The 26,364-nt window shown below is 46.3% G+C and overlaps 1 protein-coding gene across 1 annotated transcript in view; it reads right to left on the bottom strand.

The window, feature by feature from the left end:
* STPG1 (sperm tail PG-rich repeat containing 1) overlaps positions 1 to 26,364 on the bottom strand; it is a 58,667-nt gene that overhangs the window by 14,424 nt on the left and 17,879 nt on the right. Inside the window, exons 5-8 of the mRNA XM_061147834.1 lie at positions 18,990 to 19,091; positions 13,914 to 14,084; positions 7,708 to 7,816; positions 446 to 611 (exon numbers count right to left, since the gene is read on the bottom strand). Coding sequence (XP_061003817.1) covers positions 446 to 611; positions 7,708 to 7,816; positions 13,914 to 14,084; positions 18,990 to 19,091 — 548 coding nt within the window. The remainder of the gene's footprint in view (positions 1 to 445; positions 612 to 7,707; positions 7,817 to 13,913; positions 14,085 to 18,989; positions 19,092 to 26,364) is intronic.

Consider the following 26,364-nt stretch of genomic DNA (forward strand, 5'->3'; position numbering starts at 1 on the left):
CATTGCTTCCATATATCCTGCCACCCCAGTGGAGATTTTATAAAAAATAGAGTAATATCACAATGCTGTACCAGGGGAGTACAGCATTGTGGGGAATGTTGGACGATCCAAACAGTCCTGAGCCTGAGTCCCAGAGGCACCTTCCTTTTAGCTGTGTGGACTTAGGCAAGCCCCTCAGGCTCTCTGAAGCCTGACTTCCTTCTCTATGAAGCAGAAACAATCATTCCTACAATAGAGCTGTCATGATCTTTGAAGATGTTAAGTTCCTGGCACACAATAGTTGCTCAATAAATACGATGCACTCAGCAAGCTGTATCAACAAGGGCTCCACGAGAGCTACCCAGCTTGTGTCTGCCAAGCTGTGACACCCCTTCCTTTCCCCCCGTGTTGGGGTCCTTCCCCAGAAACACCTTTCAGAAGAAAGATCAGAATAATCAGGACTCACGGGATCAGAGTCTTTTTTTGAACTTTGGGGTGACCATTTGGGTTGTAATAACCGGGTCCTGGGCCTATTGACGTCAGCTTTAATCCACGGTCGGTTTTTGATTTAAAACAAGACATCAATATCTTCGGTGACTGCTTCACAAGGGATTCGTTCACATCATAATGCCCTGAGAGGAAAGAAATTTTAAGACAGAATAAAGAACGCTTCTCAAATAAATAAAAAGCAGTGCCTTATGCCTAAGAATACATTTAATGACTATAAGGCAGTATTGCTCCAGGATGGTCAAGTAATAGGATCTGCCTGGAATAACTGGAAGTAACATTTACCATTTAGAGAACGTGTGTCCATGCGTCATAGACTTAACTCATTTAATCCTCACAGCAGCCCTGCAAGGTGGGTGTTAGCACATCCAATCTGAACATGAGGAAACAGACTCAGAGGCATTCAGTACCTTGCCAAGAGACATCCATCTAACCAGGGCCTAAGCCCAGCATCTTCCTGTATAAACTAAGGACAGTAAATCTCCCCACGGCCGGGAGGCTACAGCAGTAAAAGGACCGTTCAGGTTCCTGGCACATGGCGGTTGTTCAGTAAGTATTATGCAGTTTGTTGTTATTGTTATTTAGTTGCTAAGTCACAGCTGACTCTTTTGGGACCCCATGATAGCCTGCCAGGCTCTTCTGTCCACCGAATTTTCCAGGCAAGAATACTCGAGTGGTTTGCCACTTCCTTCTCCAGGGGTTCTTCCCAACCGAGGGATTGAACTTGTGTCTCCAGCACTGCAGGCAGACTCTTTACCACTGAGCCACCTAGGAAGCCCAATAATTCTTAATTATGTAATTAACAAACATTTATTGAGCACCTACTATGTGGACCCAGAACCATCTGCCTTCAATGTCCATTCTTTCCTATCATACCCTGTGTCTCAAGAAACTGTGTCAGAATAAAAGTACGTTGTGCACAAAGCTCTAAGGAAGAAGAGAATGATCTGGGCTGAGGTAAAGAGGGAGCAGTCTCACCCCTAAAGAGCTGATGGATTAGTTACTTAGTTGTGTCCGACTCTTTGCGGCCCCATGGATTATAGCCTACCAGGGTCCTCTGTCCTGTGGATTCTGCAGGCAAGAATACTCGAGTGGGTTGCCATTCCCTTCTCCAGGGGATCTTCCCAACCCAGGGATCAAACCTGTCCCCTGCGTCCCCTGCAGTGGCAGGCAGCTTCTTTACCACTGAGCCGCCAGGAAGCCCAAAGAGCTGGCAGCCATGTAAGTGGGTGCAGGCATTTTGGGGTGCAAAGCAGCACTGCTAGGCAAAGGCCTTCGAGACACTGCACACTTTAAATACATATATTTTGATATAACAATATGTGTATACACTTATTTGTGTCGGGTCCTAGTTGCATCACGTGGGGTCTTCAGTGGCGCCGCGTGGACGTTTCAGTTGTGGTGTGCAGGTTCAGTAGTTGTGGGCTCAGGCATGCTTGCCTCGCAGCACATGGGATCTTAGTTCCCCAATCAGGGATCAAACCTGTGTCCCCTGCATTACAGGCCAGATTCTTAACCACTGGACCACCAGGGAAGTCCTCCAAGATGCTGCACACTTTGACCCTGGTTTCCCATTACTTGGAAATTAAGAAAATTATTCAACATGATGGAAAAGCTCTAAGCCTAAAGATGTACACCACAGTAGTAGCTACAGTGTGAGAAATGGTGACGAGCCTAAAGGTCCAAGTACAAGGGCACAGTTATGGGAAAACAGCCCACTCTGGTGGAATATCAGCCCTGCGGGTGGTAAATGCAACCACTGTGAGGCCCATGGCAGTGTTCTTGAAAATCAAGGGGAGAGAAAACAAGTAAAATAAAGCCTAGCAGTCTATACTGGGTGTACTGTGACACCAATGTACAATTGGATACACATGAACTAAAAATAGTTGGGAGCCCAGAAAAGTGGGGGAAACTACATTAATGGTGGCATTGAGCATGCAAAAAATATTTGAAACTTTCTAAACATCCTAAAGCTAAATTTGTTTTAAATGAAATCAACTTTTCCATTGCAAGATCACTGAAAACAACAATATGGGATCTATTAGCAAGATTTTACTTACATGGGAATATGGTGATGGCAATCACTATTAGTGATGGAATAGTGAAGGGAGGAAGAGTCTTCATGGAAGCAGGTGGATAGATTATCTCTGTGCTGAAGGGCAATTTGGTCACAAATATCAAAAACCTTAAATGTTTTACATACCTTTCGACTTATCAGTTTCACGTTAGGCAATCTATCTAAGGAAATAATCTCAATTGTACACAGGTGCGAGCTATAAGGATGTTTGCTCCCACTCTATTTATATGAGTAATCAGTTTAAAACAACCTAAATCTCCAACAAGGGAGCATTTTTTCCCTTAAGTTATGGTACCACTGGATAATGGAATACTACACAACCGTTTGGGCTTCCCAGGTGGTAAAGAACTCGCCTGCTGATGCAGGAGACTAAGAGACATGGGTTCCATCCCTGGGTCGGGAAGATCCCTTGCAGGAGGGCATGGAAATCCACTCCAGTGTTCTAGCCTGGATGATCCCATGGACAGAGGAGCCTGGTGGGCAATGGTCCATAGGGTCACTAAGAGTCAGACACAACTGAAATGACTTAGCACACATGCATTAATAAAAGATGTTCTAGGGGAACTTTTATTTTTTTAAATTGGGGGATAATTGCTTTACAAGATTGTGTTGGTTTCTGCCATACGTCAACATGAATCAGCCACAGGAGGGTTTTTAATAACATGAAAAGATAGTCCCAATATACCCTTAAATTAAAAAAAACAAAACAGATGTCCAGTTAGCAACATTTATAATACTGGTATACGAGACGGTTAGATAGCATCACAGACACAATGGACATAAATTTGAGCAAACTCTGGGAGATAGTAGAGGACAGAGGAGCCTGGCATGCTCCAGTCCATGGGGTCTCAGAGAGTCAGACACGAAGTAGCAACTGAACAATAAAACAATATATCTCTCAAATTATCTTCCTGTTTCATTTACACATATATTTATTTTTTAATTTTTATTATCCTTACCAGAAAAAAAAAAGTTTAAAGCAATGCTTGATTATAAAATGTTAAAAAGCAGAAGCAAGCGGGAAAGGCGTTTATGCTCCCACAGCCCAGAAAAAACCAGGTGAATACTCTGCTGTAGTTACTCCCGGTCCCTCTCTCGGGCACTAGATGCTGTCTCATGGAGCTGGGCCCATAGTGCGGGTTAAATTGTGTCACCCACCCTTTTTTTTTTTTTGGTAAGCTATTCTTTATTTTTTGTTACATGAACAATATCTTATTGCTGCTTTAACTTGTAGTCCTTTGACTTTTATTTATTTTTTTATAGGTTATTTATTTATTATTTATTTTTGGTTGCTCTAGCTCTTCATTGCTGCTCTCAGGCTTTCTCTGGTTGCAGCGAGCGGACCTACTCCCTGCTGCAGTGCGTGGGCATCTCATTTCGGTGGCTTCCTTGTTGCAGAGCACAGGCTCTAGATTTGTGGGCTTCAGTAGTTTCGCCACGTGGGCTTTAGTTGCCCCATCACCTGTGGAATCTCCCCAGGCCAGGGACTGAACCCGTGTGTCTTAGTTCCCTGCATTGGCAGGCAGATTCTTATCCACTGCATCACCAGGGAAGTCTACCCCCATTTTTTTTCAAGTGACATTTTAAGATAGAAGTATTTCCTCATGTTTTTATAACTTTTTAAAAAAAAGAGGAATAGAGAGGAGACCTGGAAAAAGTCAGTTTTCATTTTGGTCCCAAAGAAGGGCGTTACCAGAGAATGCTCAAACTACTATACAGTTGTGTTCTTTCACATGCCAGTAAGGTCATGCTCAAATTTTTTCAAGCTAGGCCTCAGCAGTTGGTGAACTGAGAACTTCCAGATGTAGGTTTAGAAAAGACAGAGAAACCAGAGATCAAATTGCAACATTTGTTGGATCATAAAGAAAGCAAGGGAATTCCAGAAAACATCTACTTTCATTGACTACACTAAAGCCTTTGACTGTGTGGATCACAACAAACTGTGGAAAATTCTTAGAGAGATGGGCATACCAAACCACTTTACCTGTCTCCTGAGAAACCTATATGTGAGTCAAGAGGCAACAGTTAGAAGCAACAGGACATGGAACAACTGACTGGTTCAAAATTGGGAAAGGAGAATGACAAGGCTGTATATTGTCACCTGCTTATTTAACTTCTATGCAGAGTACCTCATGCGAAATGCTGGGCTGGATGCATCAGAAGCTGGAATCAAGATTGCTGGGAGAAATATCAATAACCTCAGATATGCAGATGACACCACTTTATGACAGAAAGTGAAGAGGAAGTAAAGAGCCTCTTGGTGAGGGTGAAAGAGGAGAGTGAAAATGCTGTCTTGAAGCTCAGCATTCAAAAAATTAAGATCATGGCATCCGGTCCCATCACTTCATGGCAAACAGAAGGGGAAAAAGTGGAAGCAGTGACAGATTTTATTTTCTTGGGCTCCAAAATGATTGTGGGTGATGACTGCAGCCATTAAATTAAAAGACACTTGCTCCTTGGAAGGAAAGCTATGACAAACCTTGACAGCATATTAAAAAGCAGAGACATCACTTTGCCAACAAAGGTTCATCTAGTCAAAGCTATGGTTTTTCCAGCAGTCATGTATGGATGTAAGAGTTGGACCATAAAGAAAACTGAGTGCCAAATAACTGATGCTTTCCAATTCTGGTGTTGGAGAAGACTCTTGAGAGTCCCTTGGACAGCAAAGAGATCAAACCAGTCAATTCTAAAGGAAATCAACTCTGAATATTCATTGGAAGGACTGATGCTGCAGCTGAAGCTCCAGTACTTTGGTCACCTGATGCAAAGAGCTGACTCATTGGAAAAGACCCTGAAGCTGGGAAAGATTGCAGGCAGGAGGAAAAGGTGGCTGCAGAACATGAGATAGTTAGATAGCATCACTGACTCAATGGACATGAATTTGAGCAAACTCCAGAAGATAGTGTAGGACAGGGGAGCCTGGGGTGCTGTAGTCCATGGGGTTGCAAAGAGTCGGACATGACTTAGCAACTGAACAATATCATCAACAAGAGAGGAGGATGTTGGAGAAGTGCCTGACCTTGGGCTTGGCGCCTTCAGACTTTAGAAAATCCCATCAGCCAGTGTGTAAAGTTGGGCATTCTACTCAGAACTGAAGGCAGACCAGACTGGGCCCTCAGCCCCTGGGGGCCAGGCACTCAGAGCAGCTGCAACACATCGGGAATTCCAGTCACAGTTCCACATCTGGTTTCTTCCCACACCGGGAGGGGGCAAAACCACAGCATTTTCCCAAGAGGTCTAGGCAGATTGCTTCTCTCAGAGGAGCCGATTCCCCAGGCTCTGGCCCCTGGCAAACTGGGGGACACCAAAGGAGTCTTTAAGGAAGCAGGCCTCAGAGCTGGATAAAGGGCCTGGATTCAAATCCAGGTGTGGAACCCTGTGTTAGTCATCTGCTCTCTGAATATCATTTTCGCATGTTAAGTAGGGCTGCTATAATAATACTGCGGGCTAAGTCACTTCAGTCATGTCCGACGCTTTTCGACCCTATAGACTGTAGCCTGCCAGGCTCCTCTGTCCATGGGATTCTGCAGGTAAGAATACTGGAATGGGTTGCCATTCCCTTCTCCAGGGGATCTTCCCAACGCAGGGATCGAACCCGCATCTCTTACCTGTCCCAAATTGGCAGGCAGGTTCTTTTACCACTAGTGCCACATGGAAAGGTCAATATGATAAAAATAATAACCCCCACTCTTTGAGCACACAGGCACCAGGCAATGATCCCTGGGGCTTTGAAAGCTTGTGGCACACAGTAGGAGCTTAACAGATGCTAGTGCCCACCTCTCCCCTGCCTGCTGTTTCAAGGGGCCCCTGAGGACCCTCCCAGAGGGAGGGGCTGCCCACATTCCTAGGCTCACTGGTGGGACCTCTGGCCCAAACCCAGAGGTTTGTTCTTCCATCTAAACAAACAAGGTGCGGTTTTGCCCGTGGTGATGCAAGGCAGGGCGCTTTAGCTGGGGCTGAACCTCCTCATTAGGGCTGGTTTTGTTATTCAGCCTCAGACTGATCTTCTCAACTTTAATCTGGATTTGCTGAAATCTGACATGTGCTGCAATTTTATCCACACCCAGCTCCCGAGAAGCGTCACTGCAGAGGCACTCCTTCCTGGCTCCTCCCCTGGGCTCTGGGGCCTGGAGCTCCCTCGGGGGTCTCTGGGACCCATTTGGGAAGGTCTAATCTAACCCGTGTTCCTGGAGTGAGGACTGTTATGTCCCCAGATCTCTCTGGGAACTTTTCACTAAGGCTGGTTCGGGGCACAGGCCGGGGGCAACGCCCGTCCCCACCCAGCAGGGAAAACATTTGCCGGCAAGCCCTGTGCGTTCCCGAATCCCAGAGTCAGAAATCGCCTTGGGAGGACGGGGGTCAGAGGTGCCTCTGGGCTGAGGCCTGCCATTTCTTAGCTGTGTGGCACTGAGCCAGTTACTTCGCCTCTCTGGACCTCCTTTGCCTCACCTGACACACAGGACTAAGAGCATGGCTCTTGGAGGACAGATGTGTGAGGACCGCGGGGGAAAAAAGCACCGCGCAGGAGCTCTGTGAACAGAGTGATCTCCCAGTGATTTGACGTTAAATGATGAAGCTGCTGGCCGGCTTGGGAGGAAAGGAATATTGCAGCCCAGTGCCCAGGGGTCGCCCTGCCTTCCCCCAGGGTCTGCAATGGCACCTGGGATGTGCGCATGGTGCTCTTCAGGCTCGGGAAGACACCTCCCCAGCTGCTGCCCGAAGCATGTGCGCCGGGTCTAAAAGGGAGGCAGACCCCAGGGGCCGGCAGTTCTTCCACTGAGTGGGGAGCCAGTCCCCTCCTCTTCCTATAACACCTGCCTGCACCCCCACACCCCCCCAAAGCCTGATGTGAAAGTGTTAGTCCCTCTGTCTTGTCCGACTCTTTGCGACCCCATGGGCTGTAGCCCGCCAGGCTCCTCTGTCCAGGGAATTCTCCAGGCCAGAATACTGGAGCCGGTAGCCATTCCCTTCTCCAGGGGATCTTCCCGACCCAGGGATCGAACCTGGGTCTCCTCCATCGCAGGCAGATTCTTTACCGTCTGAGCCACCAGGGAAAGAGACTCCCTGTGAAGGAACGGGTGCCCTGCTGATCAGACCTGGAACAGGAAGCCTCAGGCCAAGGCCAGTGCAGAGCAGCTGCTTACCTGGGGCGGGTCCTGTTTTAGAAACAGCGAAAAGTCCTCTCTGGGTTTTGGACACAAACCCAGCTCGGGCACAGACGTTGTTCGCCTGCTTGCAGCAGGAGTCGGAGGCCTGGAGGGGGGAGACAAGCGCAGCGCACTCAGGGCTTTGCCTTTCTCTGTCCCTCTCATCACGTCAGGACGGGCACTTTGGGGTTAAAAAAATTTTTTTTTTTCTTTTAAACCTGTTCTCAGAAAATGAGCGGATGTGAGTAGAAAGGGTCATACTGGCTGACCTTCATACATACTTGACCTTCGCCCCAGCTGCAGTGGGCAATGACTTTTCATCACCAGCCAGGGTCTGGGGATCCAACACAACACCGAGGATGGTGCCCTGTGCCAGCCTGCAGACCCGGCTTCCCTGGTCACTTCCCTCACTTGGGGAGGGGCATCCTGCTCAAACTGTTCAATTTCTCTGGATTTGAGGTTTTTTCCTCATCTGTAAGATGGATCAGATCATTCTTGCTCGACCTGAGGCAGGGAGCTATTGGGGTGGGGATGGGGGGGAACGCCCAGTCAATATAAATCACCTGCCGGAAAGTGGGCTTTTTTTTTAATGTATAATGTTACGTATAACTAGAATATGAAGAAAATCATTAAAATTTTTACAGAAAGACATAAAAGAAAACATAATAAATTAAAAGATAGATTGCGTTTCCAGATTACCCAAAGCTGTAAAGATTTTCACCCAATTTATCTGCAAACTCAATGCAATTGCATTTAAAACTCAATAGGACATTTGTAAGTTGGCAAAAGAATCATAAACCTAGAAGGTAAACACCTAGGAAAACTTAGAATACGTTTAGCGATATGGAATTAGTTAAGGTAGCCACAGTAGATTCACCCAAAGCAACACTTTGCACTTTGAAACGTTTGTGTAGCTAAAAAGTTATTGACATGGAAAGATGGTCACAAAAGAGTATATTGGGAAAAATTGCAATATGTTTAGTTTGAGCCCAGTTGGGTAAACTAAATACACAATTAGAAAAATAAAGTTTAAAAAATAAAATAATAAATAAATAAAAATAAAAAGTGTGTAAAGCTACCTAGGCAAATTATTTTCATTACTTTTTCCTCTATGATTTTCATTCTTTTTGAACACTGAGTCCTACATATCCCCACCCTCATTCCTCACTGCTCAAATAATCTTTCTATACGTGTAGGATATAGGATGTACAAAGAAATCGTGTAACTTAAGATTGTGATAAGATTTACAAGCACTGTGTCATTTTGACTTTTCTGGACTGACCAGAAAACAAGGATTTTGGTCGACTCAGGCAGTGTACAGTTGAGAGTGTTCAGAACTCTAAAAATAATTTTGGGAAAAAAAAAAAGAACCCTGAGATCATTCTTATGATGAGTCATATATATGTTAAATGCCAATTGGCAGTCAGTCTCCTGTATTCATTAGATAAAAGATGCAATAAAAGTTGTACCTGCCATGGCTGGGACTATTTACTGAATGAGTGAAACTGTTTGCTGGGGCCAAGATGGCTTGATTTTCTGTGATACTCCTTTGTAAAAAAAAAAAAAAATGTTTCTGAAGAAATACAGAGGGCATTTTGATTTTGTGTTGACAAAGGTAGAGGAATTCAGTTTTTCCCAGGGTACCAAATGGCCAGGCTGCCTGCAGAGAGGGCAAACAAAAAGATCAGATGGGCCAGGTAATTACTGGACACGGGGAGAGAATCCAGGATGCAGGAGAGGAAGTAATAACAGGTACCGCGGGAAAGGCTTCGAATAGAGAATCGGGGGATCACAGTTAAGCAAAGGCAGAGAGGGGCCTTGACAGCCTCAGAGCAGTGTGGCTAACAGGATTACTGCATTTCTGCTGCTCGCCCGTTGACTCAACCATTGTTCTCCAGGTTTGAAAAAAGCCTCCTGTAGACAAAACACTGCTTCAGCTTTATTCTTCGCCCAGACAGAAAAGCAACAGCAAAGGGGGACATTTTTGTATACCTACACTGACTGTGTGTCACGTGTATTTTCCCATTAGACTAAGAAAAGAGTCAGCTCCACCGGCAGATTAAAAAAGAATGAAACAGATTTATTGTATTGCCATGAGAGGAAAAAAAAACTCAGATATTAAGTAGAAACGCAAGCATTCGATGGACAGTATAATCCCAAAACTGAGGGAAGGACTAAGGGAGGAAGAGAGTATGAACAAAACTGCCCCTGGTTTTGTTTTGTTTTGTAATGTATTTAATTATTTTAATTGGAGGATAATTACTTTGCAATACTGTGATGGTTTTTACCATACATCAATATGAATCAGCCATAGGCATACACATACACGTGTTGCCCCTGGTTTTTGATGGTTGGTTTGCGAAGCAAAATGATAAGGGACTTCTACTTTCTGGTTTTCGGGTTTCTGTGATGCTTGGATGTATTTTATGCTGCGCGTGTCTTACTTTCAGAGCCGCATTAAAACAATAATGAACAAAAAACCTGCAACTAAAATTGCTCTGTTGGCAGGAGGACAGAGTTCTGACTTGGGGGATGGCCATTCCTTGATTAACAAAGGAAGTTATGCCTTTAAGCCATAAGCATTTATTGCATGCTTACTGTATACCAGGACTGGAGCTGAGCCTTCAGGAACGGTGGGTTGGGGACATGAAGGTTTGAAGCGCTAACTAGAGCACCCTTCAGCTCCCCCCGTAGGTCGCAGAGAGGGAGCACTCACCTTCTTTGACCACTCAGTCTAAAATATACGCCTACCTCCATACCATATACATATTCTCTCCCTCAGGCTCCAACTGTTTGTCTTCCTCAAAGCTGGCCGCAGTTTGCAGTTATTTTGCTTGCGGTCTGCTAGTTCTCGTCTTGAGTTCCCCACTGGATTCTAAATTATATCACTGGCACAGAGCAGTCACACGGCTTACGAAAGGAAGCCCAGCACTGCTGGGACATGGAGACTCTGATCACTCCCCAGTTTCAAACCTCTGCACCCAGCTGTTCTCACTGGTGTGCAAGTGGTCTCTTCGAGCTGGGTGACTTTGGGCAAGTCCCTTCCCCTCTCTGAACCTCAACTTCCTCTTCTGTCAATTGAGAACAAGAGAATCTACTTCCAGTTTCTTGTGAGTATGAAATCAGTGAATACACAACTCTTAGAACAGAACAAGGCCATGAAAAGTGCTTCATCATCTCATCATCATTATTATTTTCAGGCTCTGGTTACCCTAGGAGAAGAGTATCTGGAGCTATACTATCCCACACAGAAGCTACTGGCCATGTATAGCGATTGAGTGCTGGACATATGGCTGATCCACAAGCAGACGGGCTTTGAGTATAAAATACACAATAATTTAAAAAATGTAATATGAGGAAAAGAATGTAAAACATCTAATTAGTAGTTTTTATTACTAATTATTAGATATTGAAATATCTTGAACATACTGGGTTAAATAGGATATATTATTAAAAACTAATTTCACCTGTTCCTTTTTACTTTTAAATGTAGCTACTAGGAAAACAGCAGAGACATCACTCTGCCAACAAAGGTCCATATAGCCGAAGTTATGGTTTTTCCAATAGTCATGTATGGACGTGAGAATTGGACCATAAACAAGGCTGAGCGCTGAAGAATTGATGCTTTCCGATTGTGGTGCTGGAGAAGATTCTTGGGTGTCCCTTGGACTGCAAGGAGATCAAACCAACTAATCTTCAAGGAAATCAACCCTGAATATTCATTGGAAGGACTGATGCTGAAGCTGAAACTCCAAACTTCGGTCACTTGATGTGAAGAGCCGACTCATTGGAAAAAACCCAGATGCTGGGAAAGATTGAAGGCAAGGGGAGAATGAGGGCGGCAGAGGACAAGATGTTTAGATAGCATCACTGACTCCACGGACGTGAATTTAAGCAAACTCTGGGAAATAATGGAGGACAGAGGAGCCTGGCGTGCTGCAGTCCATGGGGTTGCAAAAAGTCAGACACAGCTCAGCAACTGAGTCACCACAACGACTAGGAAAACAAATTACTTTTGTGACCCCAGTTGTATTTCTTTTGGACAGTGCTGATCTAACAGGCACTTACATTGCTTTGAGCACATTATAATTGATTGGATCCATCGAAGAAGGTGGGCAGGATCTTTGTAGTTGGAAAAATAACTATTATCCATAAGTATTATAAAAGAAAAAGGAAATTTAAACTGAAGCATTCTAAGGCCAAAATATTCAGAAATTATAGCATAATAGTATTACTGCCTTATGTGCAATTCATGTCTTAGGTATTTCGGAGTGCTCTCACACTACGCTCTCATCTGCTTCTTACAATAACCCTATTGGGCAAGTATAATTAATTCCATTTTACAACTGAAACCTGAGAGGTATCTTGACTTCCCCAAAGACAGTTCTCCTGATTTCCATGTATTGTGGAACTCTCATGCACCAGGGGCTGCGCTAAGTAAGCTCTAGGCCAAGACAGCCTCGTTTAATGTTTGCATTAGCACCATGGAGTAGACATAAAATCCCATTTTGTGTGCTTGCAAACTAAGTCCCCTCAATTGTGTCTGACTCTTTTCGACTCTATGGACTGTAGCCCACCAGGCTCCACTGTCCAAGGGATTCTCCAGGTAAGAATACTGGAGCAGGTTGCCATGCCGTCCTCCAGGGGATCGTCCTGATCCTGGGATGGAACCCATGTCTCTTACATCTCCTTCATTGGCAAGCGGGTTCTTTACCACTAGTACCACATGGGAGGGCATAGCCCCATAACCCCACTTTACATATCAATAAACTGAGTCCTGAAAGGTTAATGGACTTGCCCAAAGCCACACACACGTAGAAAATGGCAGAGTCAAGATTTGAACCCAAGCCCATCTTTTACCCATTAACCACACTGTTCTGCCTAAGTGATTACAAAGTGATGGGAACTAGAGAAGCACTGAAAGTGAAAGTCACTCGGTCGTGTCCAACTCTTTGCGACCCCATGGACTGTACAGTCCATGGAATTCTCCAGGCCAGAATACTGGAGTGGGTAGCCTTTCCCTTCTCCAGGGGATCTTCCCAACCCAAGAATCGAACCCAGGTCTCCTGCACTATAGGTGGATTCTTTACCAGCTGAGCCACAAGAGAAACACAAGAATACTGGAGTAGGTAGCCTATCCCTTCTCTAGCAGATCTTCCCAACCTAGGAATGGAACTGGGGTCTCCTGCATTGCAGGCGGATTCTTTACCAACTGAGATATCAGGGAAGCCCTGGAGACATACTACTGTCAAAGAAAGCAATTTTCTGATATGGAAAGATAGAAGTTTATTTTCCCTATAACAATCTAAAAAGTAAGTGAATAATACAATCATTGTTATAGATGAGAAAACCATCCCAGAAAGTTATGTGATAGGTGGTTGTTGTTGTTGTTTGGTTGCTAAGTTGTGTCTGACCCCATGGACTGTAGCATGCCAGACTTCCCTGTCCTTCACTATCTCTTGGAGTTTGCTCAGATTCATGTCCACTGAGTCAGTGATGCTATCTAACCATCTTATGTTCTGCAACCCCCTTCTCCTTTTGCCTTCAATCTTTCCCAGCATCAGAGTCTTTTCTAATGAGTTGGCTCTTTGCATCAGGTGGCCAAAGCTGGAGCTTCAGCTTCAGCTTCAGCAACAGTCCGTCCAGTGAATATTCAGGGTTGATTTCCTTCAGGATTGACTGGTTTGATCTCCTTGCTGTTCAAGGGACTCTCAAGAGTCTTTTCCAGCACCACAATTGGAAAGCATCAATTCTTTGGCACTCAGCCTTCCTTATGGTCCAACTCTCACATCTATACATGACTACTGGAAAAACCACAGCTTTGACTATATGGACCTTTGATGATAAAGTGAAGTCTCTGCTTTTTAATACACTAAGTTTATCGTATTATGTTACGCTCCAAGGAGCAAGCATCTTTTAATTTCATGTCTGTGATAGGAGCGACTGCAATAAGAGTTTTCCAGGGCAGAGGTTTTCCCACTGCCCCATGCTGACCTCCGTGTTGCCCACACCTTTCTCTGGGTTCAGAAAATTCCCTATGAGAGCCTTGCACAGCCTCATGTAGCCATTGTGTAGTCAACAAATGCTAACTAATTTACCAATTGGTTTAAATGCTATTTTCCAAAGCTCCCCACGTCCCTTCTTTTATTTTTAGTAAACCATTCACTCAATATATATCTAAGAAGCATAGAAAGTGTTCTTACATTGTACTGGTTTGGTGCAGGGGTTTCAAATTTGAGTACTTTCTCATAGCTTGGCAACTGGAACATGCTGGAACAGGAATTGCTGAAGTCTTTCTTTGAAACAAGATGAGATGGGATAGTGTACGCATTAGCTGCTGGGTATTTAGAAACGATGGTGTCCAGTCGGGCACACTGCGAGGAGAAAGTCAAAGGAATCCACGTCATCATGTATCTTATTGTTTCCAAGGACAGGTATAAAAAAGATGGTGCTCAGCACCAGGTCTAAAAGCATTTCATAAAAGGTGAAACCCTGGCAGGTAACACAGATAAAATGACCTTGGGCTTTGAGGATTTGTTCTTGGAAAATGCAAGTTCAGACCTGTGTTAACTTCTGTAAACTAACTCGAATTATTCATCTTGTGTTTGGGACTTGGCAAAAGTAATTTTGCCATAAAAGCATTTCCACCCAATCCCGTTTCAGGCCACTTACACTTGACTCATCAGCTGGTGGGTGATTTATATGATGGGAAGCTTTCTGCTTTCTTCTTCCAACCTTGGTTTTTCCTTTGAGTGAAACTCTCACTTCTTGTTTCTTAAGGTCAAATAATCTGAATTTCCTAAATAAGAAGTTTGCTTCTCACACCTTAGAGGTCCCAGGGTTTGCCTCCCACCCACACCTCCCATCCCCCACCAACTCACTGATTTCATAAAACCTTACAATTTTTTTTTTTTTTTTTGCTGTTTCAACAGAAACCAATCCTACTCCTTTCAGGAAGCCATGAATAACTATTTTCAGTTAAAGAAACAAACAGAATCAATGTTTGCCAAATGAAAAGGGACAAAAGCCATAAAAACTAGGTGATAACATCACCTTACCCTGGGATAGTATGGCAAGTATTGCAGTCTGATTTAAAAAAAAAAAAAAACAACTTTTTTTTTCCCCCCATTATTTTACGGTTAAAAGCTTGCGAAAATTGCCCTGGGTTTCCCCCCTTGACAGGGGTCAATAACCACACCAGCACAGAAAGCGGAGGAGGCCGCGGGAAGGCATGAGCAGCCCACCCGACTCCTCTCTGTACATGACGGCCGTGCTTCTCACCACCTGGGTCATGGACCACCACTTGCCGCCAGAAGCAGGGGCGTTCTGTCCAGAGTCTAGCCTGGGCTCGGGTCCCAGCTCTGCCTCCTCCTAACTGCAAGGAACCATCGATGTTCCCAGAACACCCCAGCCTTGGACTCACTTTACCTGTGCACTTGGGGCAATAGTTAACTGAGTACTTTGCAGGGGATGTTCCATTGAATCGGTAGGACAAGCCTGGATCAAGGAAATTATGATTATCCCCGCGTTACAGATGAGGACCCCAAACTTCCTCAGCTAGCAAAGTGGTGGAACCAACATTCTCACCTCCACGAGATGATACGGATCAGACACCCATTCCGAGGAAGAATGGACTGAGGCGAGTCACAGCCACATGCTCTCATCTACAAGATGAGCTGCTGATAAATGCCTATGGGAGGTTTTAGCTCAGGAAGAATCACTATCTGAAGCCACCTGTGCTCCTTGTTACAGACACACCTCTGCTCTCCTTCTAACTTCCAGAGAAGAAGGGTGGCAAGGTCAGACCATCCTCAGTGCTGCTGTTTGTTGCGTGTCTCTCCAAAGTCGCCCAAAAGAGTGGGCAAAGCGTGTTTTGCTAAAGTGCTATTTCCCTGAAGTTAAAGCAATACACTGTAGTTAACGTGTGAATGGAAGAGCCTGCCACTGTTGTTCCCCATTTGGTTGTTGCTGTTTACATTCCTACATCTTCATAAGCTTTTCGGCAGCTTATATATTGAACGCTTCAGTTTCATGGTCAGGAGGGGATCAGAGGCCATAGATAATGACAACTGATTTGTCTGTTTCCTTTTGTCTTTTTCCATGACTGTATCTATTGCCTCATCTTGATTTACAAGCAAAATCTAGCAAACCTACAAAAAATAAGTGTTTTGCAGCTTATCTAGGAATAATATAGAAAATATTGCTGCTGTTTTTGGTTAAGAAAGTCAAATTTTGTATAGTTTATTTCAACTTAAATAAAATGTGAGTTTTGTTTAAAGTTCAGGTACATTTTTTTGATGGGGACAAAACAGATTCTTGTGGTAAGTGATCTTTTCAAAAATATTTATCACCCTCACAATTGAAGATAAGTTTGTTTTGGGTTTTTTTTTTTTTTTTTTTGGTAAGTGGTTTACTACTGGGGAAATTTAGAAATCCATTTTAATTGTAAAATTATTAAATGTAAGATTTATCTAACTTTTAAAATATTACATGTTGTAGGACCCCTGAAAAAAAATAAACAAAGCACTATTTTCCAAAGTGTGTTCCTTGGCCTTCCAGTTCTATGAGATAAGGTTGAACTGGTGGTAGCAGCAGCAGGGAGACAGTTCCAGGGTCAAATAAACTTGAGAAGCCTCACACCATTTTGAAGATTCATAACACACATTGGTGTAGTGCATGCCCTGAGAAGGCCTGCAATAAAGAAATCTAACTGTTTTGAAACAGTCATTCCCAAACTTCTTGCATCATAGGATCTTTTTGGCTTAGAATACCTACTAACATTCTCTTTAGGAAAAACTGCTCCAAAAAATTCCCATCCGAGGCAAAGTTTCATCAATCATCACAATAGAATTAGCCTGAGTCTAGCTGAAATGACACTCACTCATCAGCCTACGCCTTGGCTTTCTTTTAATTGCCAGGCCTCCGATCTCCAACCTGGCCACATGCTGGCAATCATGAACCTCTCTCCAGCACATAACAGCTCTTCCAGAGCCACTGAAGCCACCGCACATGTACAAAAAAGCCATGGAAATACCCGCCCCTGTCCCCTCCGACACTCACACCTGCCTCATTTGACTTCCTACCCAGTCCTGTGAATAATTCTGGAACAAAGCTGTGGAGTATAGTCATGAAGCTCTTCAGATGACTTGAATTTAGAGGGACGAGAGGTCCTCTCAAAAGGCGGGGTGCAGTTGCTCCAACAGTCATCTGGAAGTTTCTAAAATGTATTGACCCACAGCATTTTTTGGTCAGCGCCATTGGGAGTCACGCTTCTGATGGCCACACCAGCATCAGTAAGGCAGATCTTTCTCTGATGTGGGGGTTGTTGTTTTTAGTCACTAAGTCGTGTCCGACCCTTTTGTGACCGCACGGACTGTAGCCCGTCAGACTCCTCTGTCCATGGGATTTCCCAGGCAAGAATACTAGAGTGGGTTGCCATTTCCTCCTTCAGGGGATCTTCCCGATCCAGGGATCAAACCTGCATCTCTTGCATTGCAGGTAGATTCTTTACCGCTGAGCCACCAGGGAAACCCTCTCTGATGGGGACTACTTTTAACCCCTGTAGGGTCTAGGATCTGGAAACAAGAGCCGCTAAACGTGAATGGCAGCAAAAGAAGGGGTGGAGGAATGAAATTGGTGACCAGTTCTGGAAGGAACTAGGCGAAATGTGGGAAGCTCCTGATAGATCTCGACTTAAGGCCCCCGCCCGAGGATATACGAACTCATGTGCTTAGAAACATAAATATAAACCCTTATATCCATCACAGCAGGAAGAAGCCTGAACAGCTCAGCGTCTGTCTTCTTTGGGGTTTGGTCTGAATTTTGTAAAGACCTGATTAGATCCTGTCACACACAGATCTGCCCTTGGGCCCCTTCTCCTCCAGACGGCCCAGCCTGGTCATTTGGAAAGTTACTGCACGTACAGCCTAGCAGGGAACTGATGGCGTGCTCTGATTCAGCACCTGCTCTGGCACCAGGGAGGAGTGGGCAGTGCCACTATTTGGCAAAACTCTCAGAGAGAAAACCTAGGTGTTGCAGGAAGTATTGTTTGTGACTCAGATGGCAACAATCATAACATTGAACGTGTTTATAGGGCTCCGCAGTTTCAAAGACTATTTCACTCACTGCAACGTCAATTTGCCCAGGGCCTCTGGGGAGTCTTCACTCTGTGAGGCAACTGGGGCACAGAGGGTGACGTGCTTGAGGTCACATCGAGGTTGAACCCACAGCTGAGTCAGGATCGGGTCTTAAGTCTTGTCTCTAGCGCCAGGCCATTGTGAGACGGCATTTCTTTGGCCCATTGCTTTGTAGTCTCTTTACTCACAGGGCTGGGGGCGAAGAGGTAGACATGTGGCTGTTTTGCGAACTGGCTGGGGGCTTGTGCAGCCTAAACACCTTAGCCAGTGAGGAGTTAACTCCCAAATCGGTTTGCTCCTTGAGTATTCAGCTCGGTCAAGCTCGAATTCCAATGAGTGGCTGCATTCAGTGTGACTTAAATGGTCTCTTTGTGTATGTGTGTGTGTGTTTTAAATCAATTCCAGTGTCAGGTATCATAATACATTTTTGCAGGAGATTATTCTAACTTTTAAAGGGACGGATGGCGTAGGCATCTTATTGATGCTGGAGTTTGGATTTGCTTTCTTTTTCACTCTCCTACCTCAGCGAGTCTTACTCTACTTTGACTCCCCTTCTTGTATCTATTTTATCTTGTCAACAGATAGACGTTCAAATAAAGACTATCTTTGCCCAGGTCTGGTCAGAGACACTGGCACTTCATTTAGCTACTTGAGGTTTGGAGTCATCCACAAAGATAAAGACCCACATCTTACAGAGAAGAGAAATGGAGAGGAGAGGAATATTCCTAAATTCCCTGCCTGCTGTCTGCTTTCTTTGCTGTCCCATCAGATTTCTCAATAACTTGAATAACCCAGTTAGACTAAGAAGTGTAAAAAGAGTCCTACTGGGGCAAGATGTATAATAAGAATTTTGTTTTGGTTTGGGAGTCCATTCTATGCTGACAAAATTGGTTTTGGATGATCAGGTTCTGAATATGCTTCTAGCTTCTCTTTCCACTCTGGGAGTGGGTAGAAGTGGGGGACAAAATTACTTAAAGATCTAGGCTCCAGTTTACCTGCATGAAACCTGGGCAGACCATTGCTCTCCTAATCAGAGCCACAGGTATTTGGAGTGAAGGGCCTGGATGTCCAATATGTGATTAAGCCATGAAGGAAGCAAAGTACTGAGCGGTTAGTACCCTTATTCAGAGAAGGGGTTCTCACCATAGAAGGGAAAGTGCATGTCCCTTTCTTGGACAATGACACGCTGTCGGACACAGGGGACTGGTGAATGACGTTGTAGAACCCTGGGCCTGGGATATCATCCTGAAAGGGAAGAGAGCATGGTGTCATCGCAAGACTTTCCATTCCACGGTGCTTTTCTGCAAGTGTTACATCCATTAACCCTAAGCTTCACTGGAATCTTCCGGGACAGGCAGAGATGCCACCTCCCAACAACAGCCCAGCTCCACCAATTCCTGACCTACCCGGTCACCATCGCAGTTCACAAGTGCTGGGGCTGGGATTCTAGCTCAGGTCTGGGATCACCCCCCCGCCACGCCCCCCCCCACACAGCCCTTGTTCTTTCCACTATTCTGTACTGCATTCTAGAAGGATGCTGCAGTTTCTTCATGCCAATAGACGCATGAGAAGAAAAACGGATCCCTTGTGCATTGGTGGCTGTGTGGGTCAGTGTGGGCTGACTTGGGTCCGCCAAATCCGGGGCGAGGGAAGGGTGACCAATTTCACGTTCACCACACCCCACCTGACTCAGCTTCCTTCCCAGCCTTTCAGAGGAGAAACCAGGGAGTGTTTCTGTTTATAAAGCAAAGTGAAACAAAAACCACCTTCATCCCAAACAAGACCATCTCTACCTCTGAGACAAAAAGAGGTGGGCTCGTGGGGCTCAAGTGCTCAGTGATGAGGGTGTGTTAGACGGAAACAAACAGAAGCTTGATTTCTAAGCTCATTTCTGCTGCTGCAGTTAATTGGGTTTGCATCTCATTTCCTGTGCTGGTTACCAGGGGGAAGTAAATGTTGACAGAAGTTGACCAAGCAAGCGACATGAAATGACAAGGGTGCTCCTCCGTCTCGAGGGTTTACCGGGTGCCCCCTTGGTGCCAAGATCTTTTCAAAGGGTGTCCCATTTAATCCTCCAATGAGACAGGGATGCCCCCATTTGACAGATGGAGACACTGAGGCCCACGGAGATGAACTTGCCCCAGGGTCCCACTGCTGTCAGTGGCAGCACCTGAATTTAGTGTTACGTGATGGTGTACACTAGCCTTTTGCAGTAGAAATATTATCGGGTCCATTGTAACAAAAGTGGGGCCCAGGGATACTGGGGCCACAGCTAATAGATGGGGAAGCATAAATTTAAACCTGAGCAGTCTGACTCTCCTCGCTACTTCCAAGGTCTGCCACCCGGGCTCCTCTTGTCCCCGCCCATCCCTACTACCTTTTCCAGAGTAGAAAGAGAGCTCAAGGCTCCGTGGGGGCCCTCCCTGGGCTCCCCGGTCTGGATCCAGCCATGTGTGGTAATGGTTTAATATGAGGATGTGGTCACTGGGGCTGTTAACAGATTCTTCTGGGACTTCGATGGTGGTCCAGTGGTTAAGAATCCACATTCCAGTGCAGGGGATGTGGGTTCAATCCCTGGTTGGGGAACTAAGATTCCACATGCCTCGGAGCAACTAAGTCCTCCCACCACAACTACTGAGCCAGCGCTCCGGTGCAGAAGCCTGTACACCACAGTGAGAGAAGCCCGCGCTGCAACAAAGATGCAGAGTGGTCAAAAAGAACAACAGCAAAAAAACAAAAACAACGCACACACAGCATGTTCTCCTGGGCTAAGTTTTAAATGCAGTGAAGCCTTTGACTCTTGCTCTGTCGAGCTGGGGGCATGGAGGCTGACTCCGACCTTGCAGGTGATGATGATCCCTAGTAGACAGACTGGGGGCTGACTATCAGGTGGGGGTTGAGGCAGGCTGCGGGGAGATGTAGCCCAACCAGAACCCTGGCCTGTGGGTGCTATGTGAGGGGCTACAGGAAGAGGAACAAGAGAGAGGCTTTTTCTAGGGGGCTGTTTGCAGGATGGACGTGTTTACTGATGGTCACTGCATGCGGGGCACTGTTCTAGACTCACTCACACATTTAATCCCCACGTTAAAGATGAGAAGACAGAAACCAAAGGGATGAGGTCCAAGGTCACAAAACTAGTAATGGTCAGAGCCCAAATCTGAATCCAGGAGAGTCTGCTCTTGACCATTAAGACAAACTAACTCTCAGATGAGTGTAGGATAAAATGTGCAGGATAGAAGGAAAAACAGTCCCACTGAGTTTGGAATTAGGAATTCTAGCATCAGTGCTGCTACTAGCTGAGTGATCTTGAACTCTCTAGACCTCAGTTTCCTCACATGTAAACTGAAGATGCCGCACTAAATGCCTTTGGGTACCTTGTAGCTTCCGGAGTCCCTCCAGAGAGGGAAAGCTGCAGCAGGATATGTAACTGTGACTTTTCTAGGTTTAAAGAAGAAACAGTCTTGTACACCTCCAGCCCCCAGTCTCCCGCCCACACTCCAGATACCAGCATCAGCCCACGAGAATTTTCTGCCCACCTCTGTGTGTCTGAGGAGCTAGGGTTGGCCGCAAAAGTACAAGCCTGCAAGGCTGCTCCATCCCACCCTGCCCAGTCAAACCTGAATTTCAGATAAACGGCAAAACACCGTTTTAGTATAACTAGGGCCCAATCAATATTTGGGATGCTGCTGCTGCTGCTGCTAAGTCGCTCCAGTCGTGTCTGACTCTGTACGACCCCATAGACGGCAGCCCACCAGGCTCCTCTGTCCCTGGGGTTCTCCAGGCAAGAACACTGGAGTGGGTTGCCATTTCCTTCTCCAATGCATGGAAGTGAAAAGGGAAAGTGAAGTCACTCAGTCGTGTCTGACTCCTAGCGATCCCATGGACCGCAGCCTACCAGGCGCCTCCGTCCATGGGATTTTCCAGGCAAGAGTACTGGAGTGGGGTGCCATTGCCTTCTCCAATATTTGGGATACACTTATACAAAACAGTTATTTTTCTGAAATTCTAAATTAGTTAGGAATCCTGTATTTTTACTTGCTAAGTCTGGCAACACTACTGGACCTTAATCAAGTTTTAATTGCACCCCACTGCAAACTGGTTTGTGTCTAGGACACATGGGAAGAGAACTGTCATCTCTTACCCTGGAGGGAGAGCATGCTGTCTATCTGCACTTAGTGAATATCCTAGAAGTGCTCTCCAGGCAGGAGGCTGGCTGGTGGCGGCTCACGAGGGCAACTGTTAAATATTCAGAAACGTTGCTAGCGGTAGCTTGAAACTGATCAGGGTGAGGGTGTTTACACCACAAACATTGGCAAACGCTATACATTAGGAATTTTCTTTGCAGAAGGGAGAGGCGGTTTACCAGCACACCACCACCACCTGCACTCTATACCGAGTAGGCTTCCAAGCTGCCCGGAGGGAAAGGTCCAGTTGCAGAGAATTCAAGTGTTCTCCTCCAAAGGTTAGAGGTGGCGGACGGCTCCCCGGGAGGGCAATACAAGTCCAGCCTTTCACCTCTGGGTCAATAGTCCATGTGACTAACATTACAGGGTGTGGATGAGTTCTGACCTCTCAGCATCTCCCAAAGAGCAAGAACCCAATTCAAAGCTGGTGTAAACTCAGCCAGCCTTTGGCTTCTTGGCCAAGATGAAAACCAAGAAGGTGAAAATCCAATAAACCAATCCAATAAAATGGGTAAACAGAGGGAGAAGGGAAGAGAACTATTCATCTGAGCTCTACTGACTGCTTTTTGAGTGTTTGTTCCAAGGGAAGATCTGCACAAGGGCTACACCTGTTGCCCTCTGGGTCTGCCATCACAGCGTGAGGATTGAATGAGTCGATGGACATCCCATCAGCTTCATCATTACTAGTCCACAACAGCCTCAATGAAACTAGGACCTTCCCTCTGGGGTTAAAAGACCTTCAGAGTAAGGATGGAGTAACAGATGGCTGGCCAATGTTCTCCCATCCCCCACCCAAGACACACAGGCAACATTGGATGGAAACGCACTTGAAGCACTCTTTTGAAGTGGGGGCTTCCCAGGTGTCAAAGTGGTAAAGAATCTGCCTGCCAATGCAGGAGACAGAAGAGGGTTTGATCCCTGGATTGGGAAGATCCCCTGGAGCAGGAAATGGCAAAGCACTCCAATATTCTTGCCTGGAAAATTCCATGGACAGAGGAGCCTGGAGGTCTATAGTCCGTGGGGTTGCAAAGAGTCAGACACGACTGAGGGACTGAGCGTGCACACACCACACACGAAGCCCCATGGGCAGCCTTTGCACTCGCCAAGGGCAGGACACAGATCAACGTTCGTTGGACCTTGGGATAGATTTAAAGAGGTGGTGAGGAGGAGGCGAAGAGAGGGAGCTGGGCATTGATCTCCTCACCCTAGAGGGTATGGGGGGTGGGTATGGGAGAGGCTAGTGACCCTGGAGCCAGTTACATCTGCACACAGCCTGGGTTCTTCAGTCTTTATTTCAGAGACTCTGTCCAACCAAGACTTTCAGGTTTGCCAACCCATTTCCAGGTTGGAAAATGTGGTCTCCACTGGATCATTGGCTGAAGTTCCCACTAGAGCTGCCTTTTGACCCTTCAGGGATGTCTACCCTGTTTTGGTCAGCTTAGGGGTGGCTAGCTCGTGTTCTCGGGAGTGCACTAGACGAGCAGAAACTAGACTTCTGCTGAAGGGCTGGAGGTATACAACATGAGGACACACTGGAGGTGGAAACAGAGCCCTAGCCTGTGGTTAACCCACTGGCAAAGCTGCACAGAAATGTGGGGTTCCCGAGGGAACAACCTCCTTTTACAAATACCTCTGGTTTCAGCGTCTTGGGACAATGCAGCGTGCTTATTGACTTCATTGACGGCTAGAAAGCCTTTTTACAGGCTCATGTGGCCACACCGGCAAGGCGAGCATGGGCCAGCAGACGGGAGCCAGCATCTGCCCGCAGGGCACGGCCCCTCGCTGGGCCTCAGTCCCCTCACCAGTGAACCTGCGAAGGGGCAAGTGCAGGTGTCAAGATCAATGGTTTGCACCCTGGGCCTCCACGAGGAGTCCAGGGAAAGGAGGACTGATTCGGCAGCAGCTTCAAGCAGCAATTCCCCACCCAGAGAAAGCCAGGATTTGAGAAGGTATGTGCACCCCACTGTTCACTGCAGCACTCCTTACAATAGCCAGGACACGGAGGCCACCTAAGTGTCCACTGACAGAGGAACGGGCAAAGAAGGTGTGTGGTACCTATGTGTAATGGAATATCACTCAGTCATAAAAAGGAACACACTAGGTCATTTGCGGAGACATGCGGGGACCTAGACACTGTCATACAAACTGAAGTAAGGCAGCAACAGAAACACAAGTATTACGGATTAACACATATATGTGGAATCTAAAAAAACTGGTATGGAGTATCTTATTTACAAAGCAGAAATAGAGACACAGACCCAGAGAACAAAAGTATGGATTCCAAGGGGGAAAGCGGAGGGGATGGATGAACTGGGAGACTGGGATTGACGTATATACACTACGATACCACGTACAGAATAACTAGTGAGAACCTACTGCCCAGCACGGGGAACTCTGCCCAGGGCTCTGCGGTGACCTAAATGGGGAGGAAATCCAAAAAGGGGGATGTGTGTACACATACAGCTGATTCACTCTGCTGAGCAGCAGAAACACAATGCTGTAGAGCAACTAGACCCCAACAAAAATTAATGGAAAAAAATCATTTAAAAAAGCAGCAGCAGCAATTCCTTTTTACCTGCTCCACCCAAGGGCATCAGCATGGGATACTGTCACAGATGGGGCCCCTCTGCTGTGCCCAGAGATTCAGGGGTCACTGAAGCCCTTCTGGTTCAAAAAGTCTACAATTCTGAGATGTGCCCCTTGTAAGACACCCTTCTTTTTGCTTTCTTCCCCCTCCTTCCCACCACCTCCCAACTCCATACACTAATGTCTGCCATCAAAGTTCTTAGCCCATCGCTGGCCTGGCTGGGTTGGAGACACGGACAAGAGAAGCCAAACCTGCATTTTCAAAGCATCAGATTACATGGGCCTAACCCCTCTTTTGCAGAGCCCTCCTCTTTGTTAGGGCTTCCCAGGTGGCGCAGTGGTAAAAGAGCCTGCCTGCCAATGCAGGAGACATGAGAGACACAGTTTCAATCCCTGGGTCAGGAAGATCCCCTGGAAAAGGAAATGGCAACCCAAATCAGTATTCTTGCCTGGAGAGTCCCATGGATAGAGGGGCCTGATGGGCTACAGTTCGTGGGGTGGCCAAGGGTCGGACACGACTGAGAAACAGCATGCATGCCTCCTTGTTAAATCTGCTGTCAGCTCATTAGCAGTCCCTGGAAATCCCGAGTGGAATGGGGGCAAAAACTCAATTCAGCAAGCACACACTCAAGCCTGCTAAGGACCAGGGCTGGGCTAAGGAGCCAGGATACAGGCACAACTGGTTGGCAGCCCGTACGTATGCTCTAGAATCAGAACAGAGGAGACGTGGCAAAACAATGTAAGGTGGGTGGCGTGAGTTACCCTGACTCGATGAGAAGGGCCTGGACTTGAGGTGGGGTCACTCATTCGACTGACTTTTGAGGGGCTTTGGAGTCTGGAAAGGACATTGATAAGATGCACACGTCCATTACTGCCCCACCAAGCCGAAGGTGGTGGTGGGCGTTCAGGGGAGGTGTGCGTCCTCCATGCCCCCTGCTCCCCCTCCCACGACCCCACCCTCTGCAAAGATGCCGGGAAACAATCTGGGAGCTAGGACCTGCCGCCTGGGTGGTTCTCACTCCACCTGACACTGGCTATGCAAGTTACTTAACCGTCTTTATGTCTCGGGGTTCATTATCTGAAAAGTGGGGGTAATGGTAGGACTTAGTTCATGGTGATTACACGGATTAAATGAGGTCAGAAATGCCACATCTTTGAGGGGAGCCTGGTGTGCTGTCTGTGCCGGCCAAGGGTTTGCTCTTCCCACCCATGTGTCCTGCAGACCCCCGAGGAAGGGGTGCTGGTGACCGATGTGGAGGGCAGGCTTCCAGAGCAGGAAGGTCGGGCACAGCCCACTGAAGCTTTAAGCACGCAACGAAGGGCACGTGTAGGGGGCTTATCCCCCTGAACATGGTGGTCTCTGCAAACTGAACCTCCTTTCAATGAAAAATCTCTGACATGTGAAATACCCCGAGTCTGGTGCCTTATCAAGGTAATAAGTGAACAGTGCTAACTTTTTATAATTTCATCACAAATTAAACACTGTTCTGCTTACCACAGGGAGCATGGATTTGCTGTCAGGCTCTGTCTAAAATTAACATATATTTTAAAATCATGGCGACTGGTAGGACACACACACCCTATCCGAAGAGGGGTGTCTGTATACTACCTACCAGTACCCATTCATCTGTGCCTGGAAGGGATCAATCAAGTTTAGGATTATGGAATAGGAATCCCTGGCAAGGGCCTACCTATGATTAATATAACATCCTTATTTTTGAGATGAGGAAATGGAGATGCAAAGACTT

Source organism: Dama dama, chromosome 8 (assembly GCF_033118175.1).
Source record: "Dama dama isolate Ldn47 chromosome 8, ASM3311817v1, whole genome shotgun sequence".
In the NCBI taxonomy this organism is placed as follows: domain Eukaryota; kingdom Metazoa; phylum Chordata; class Mammalia; order Artiodactyla; family Cervidae; genus Dama; species Dama dama.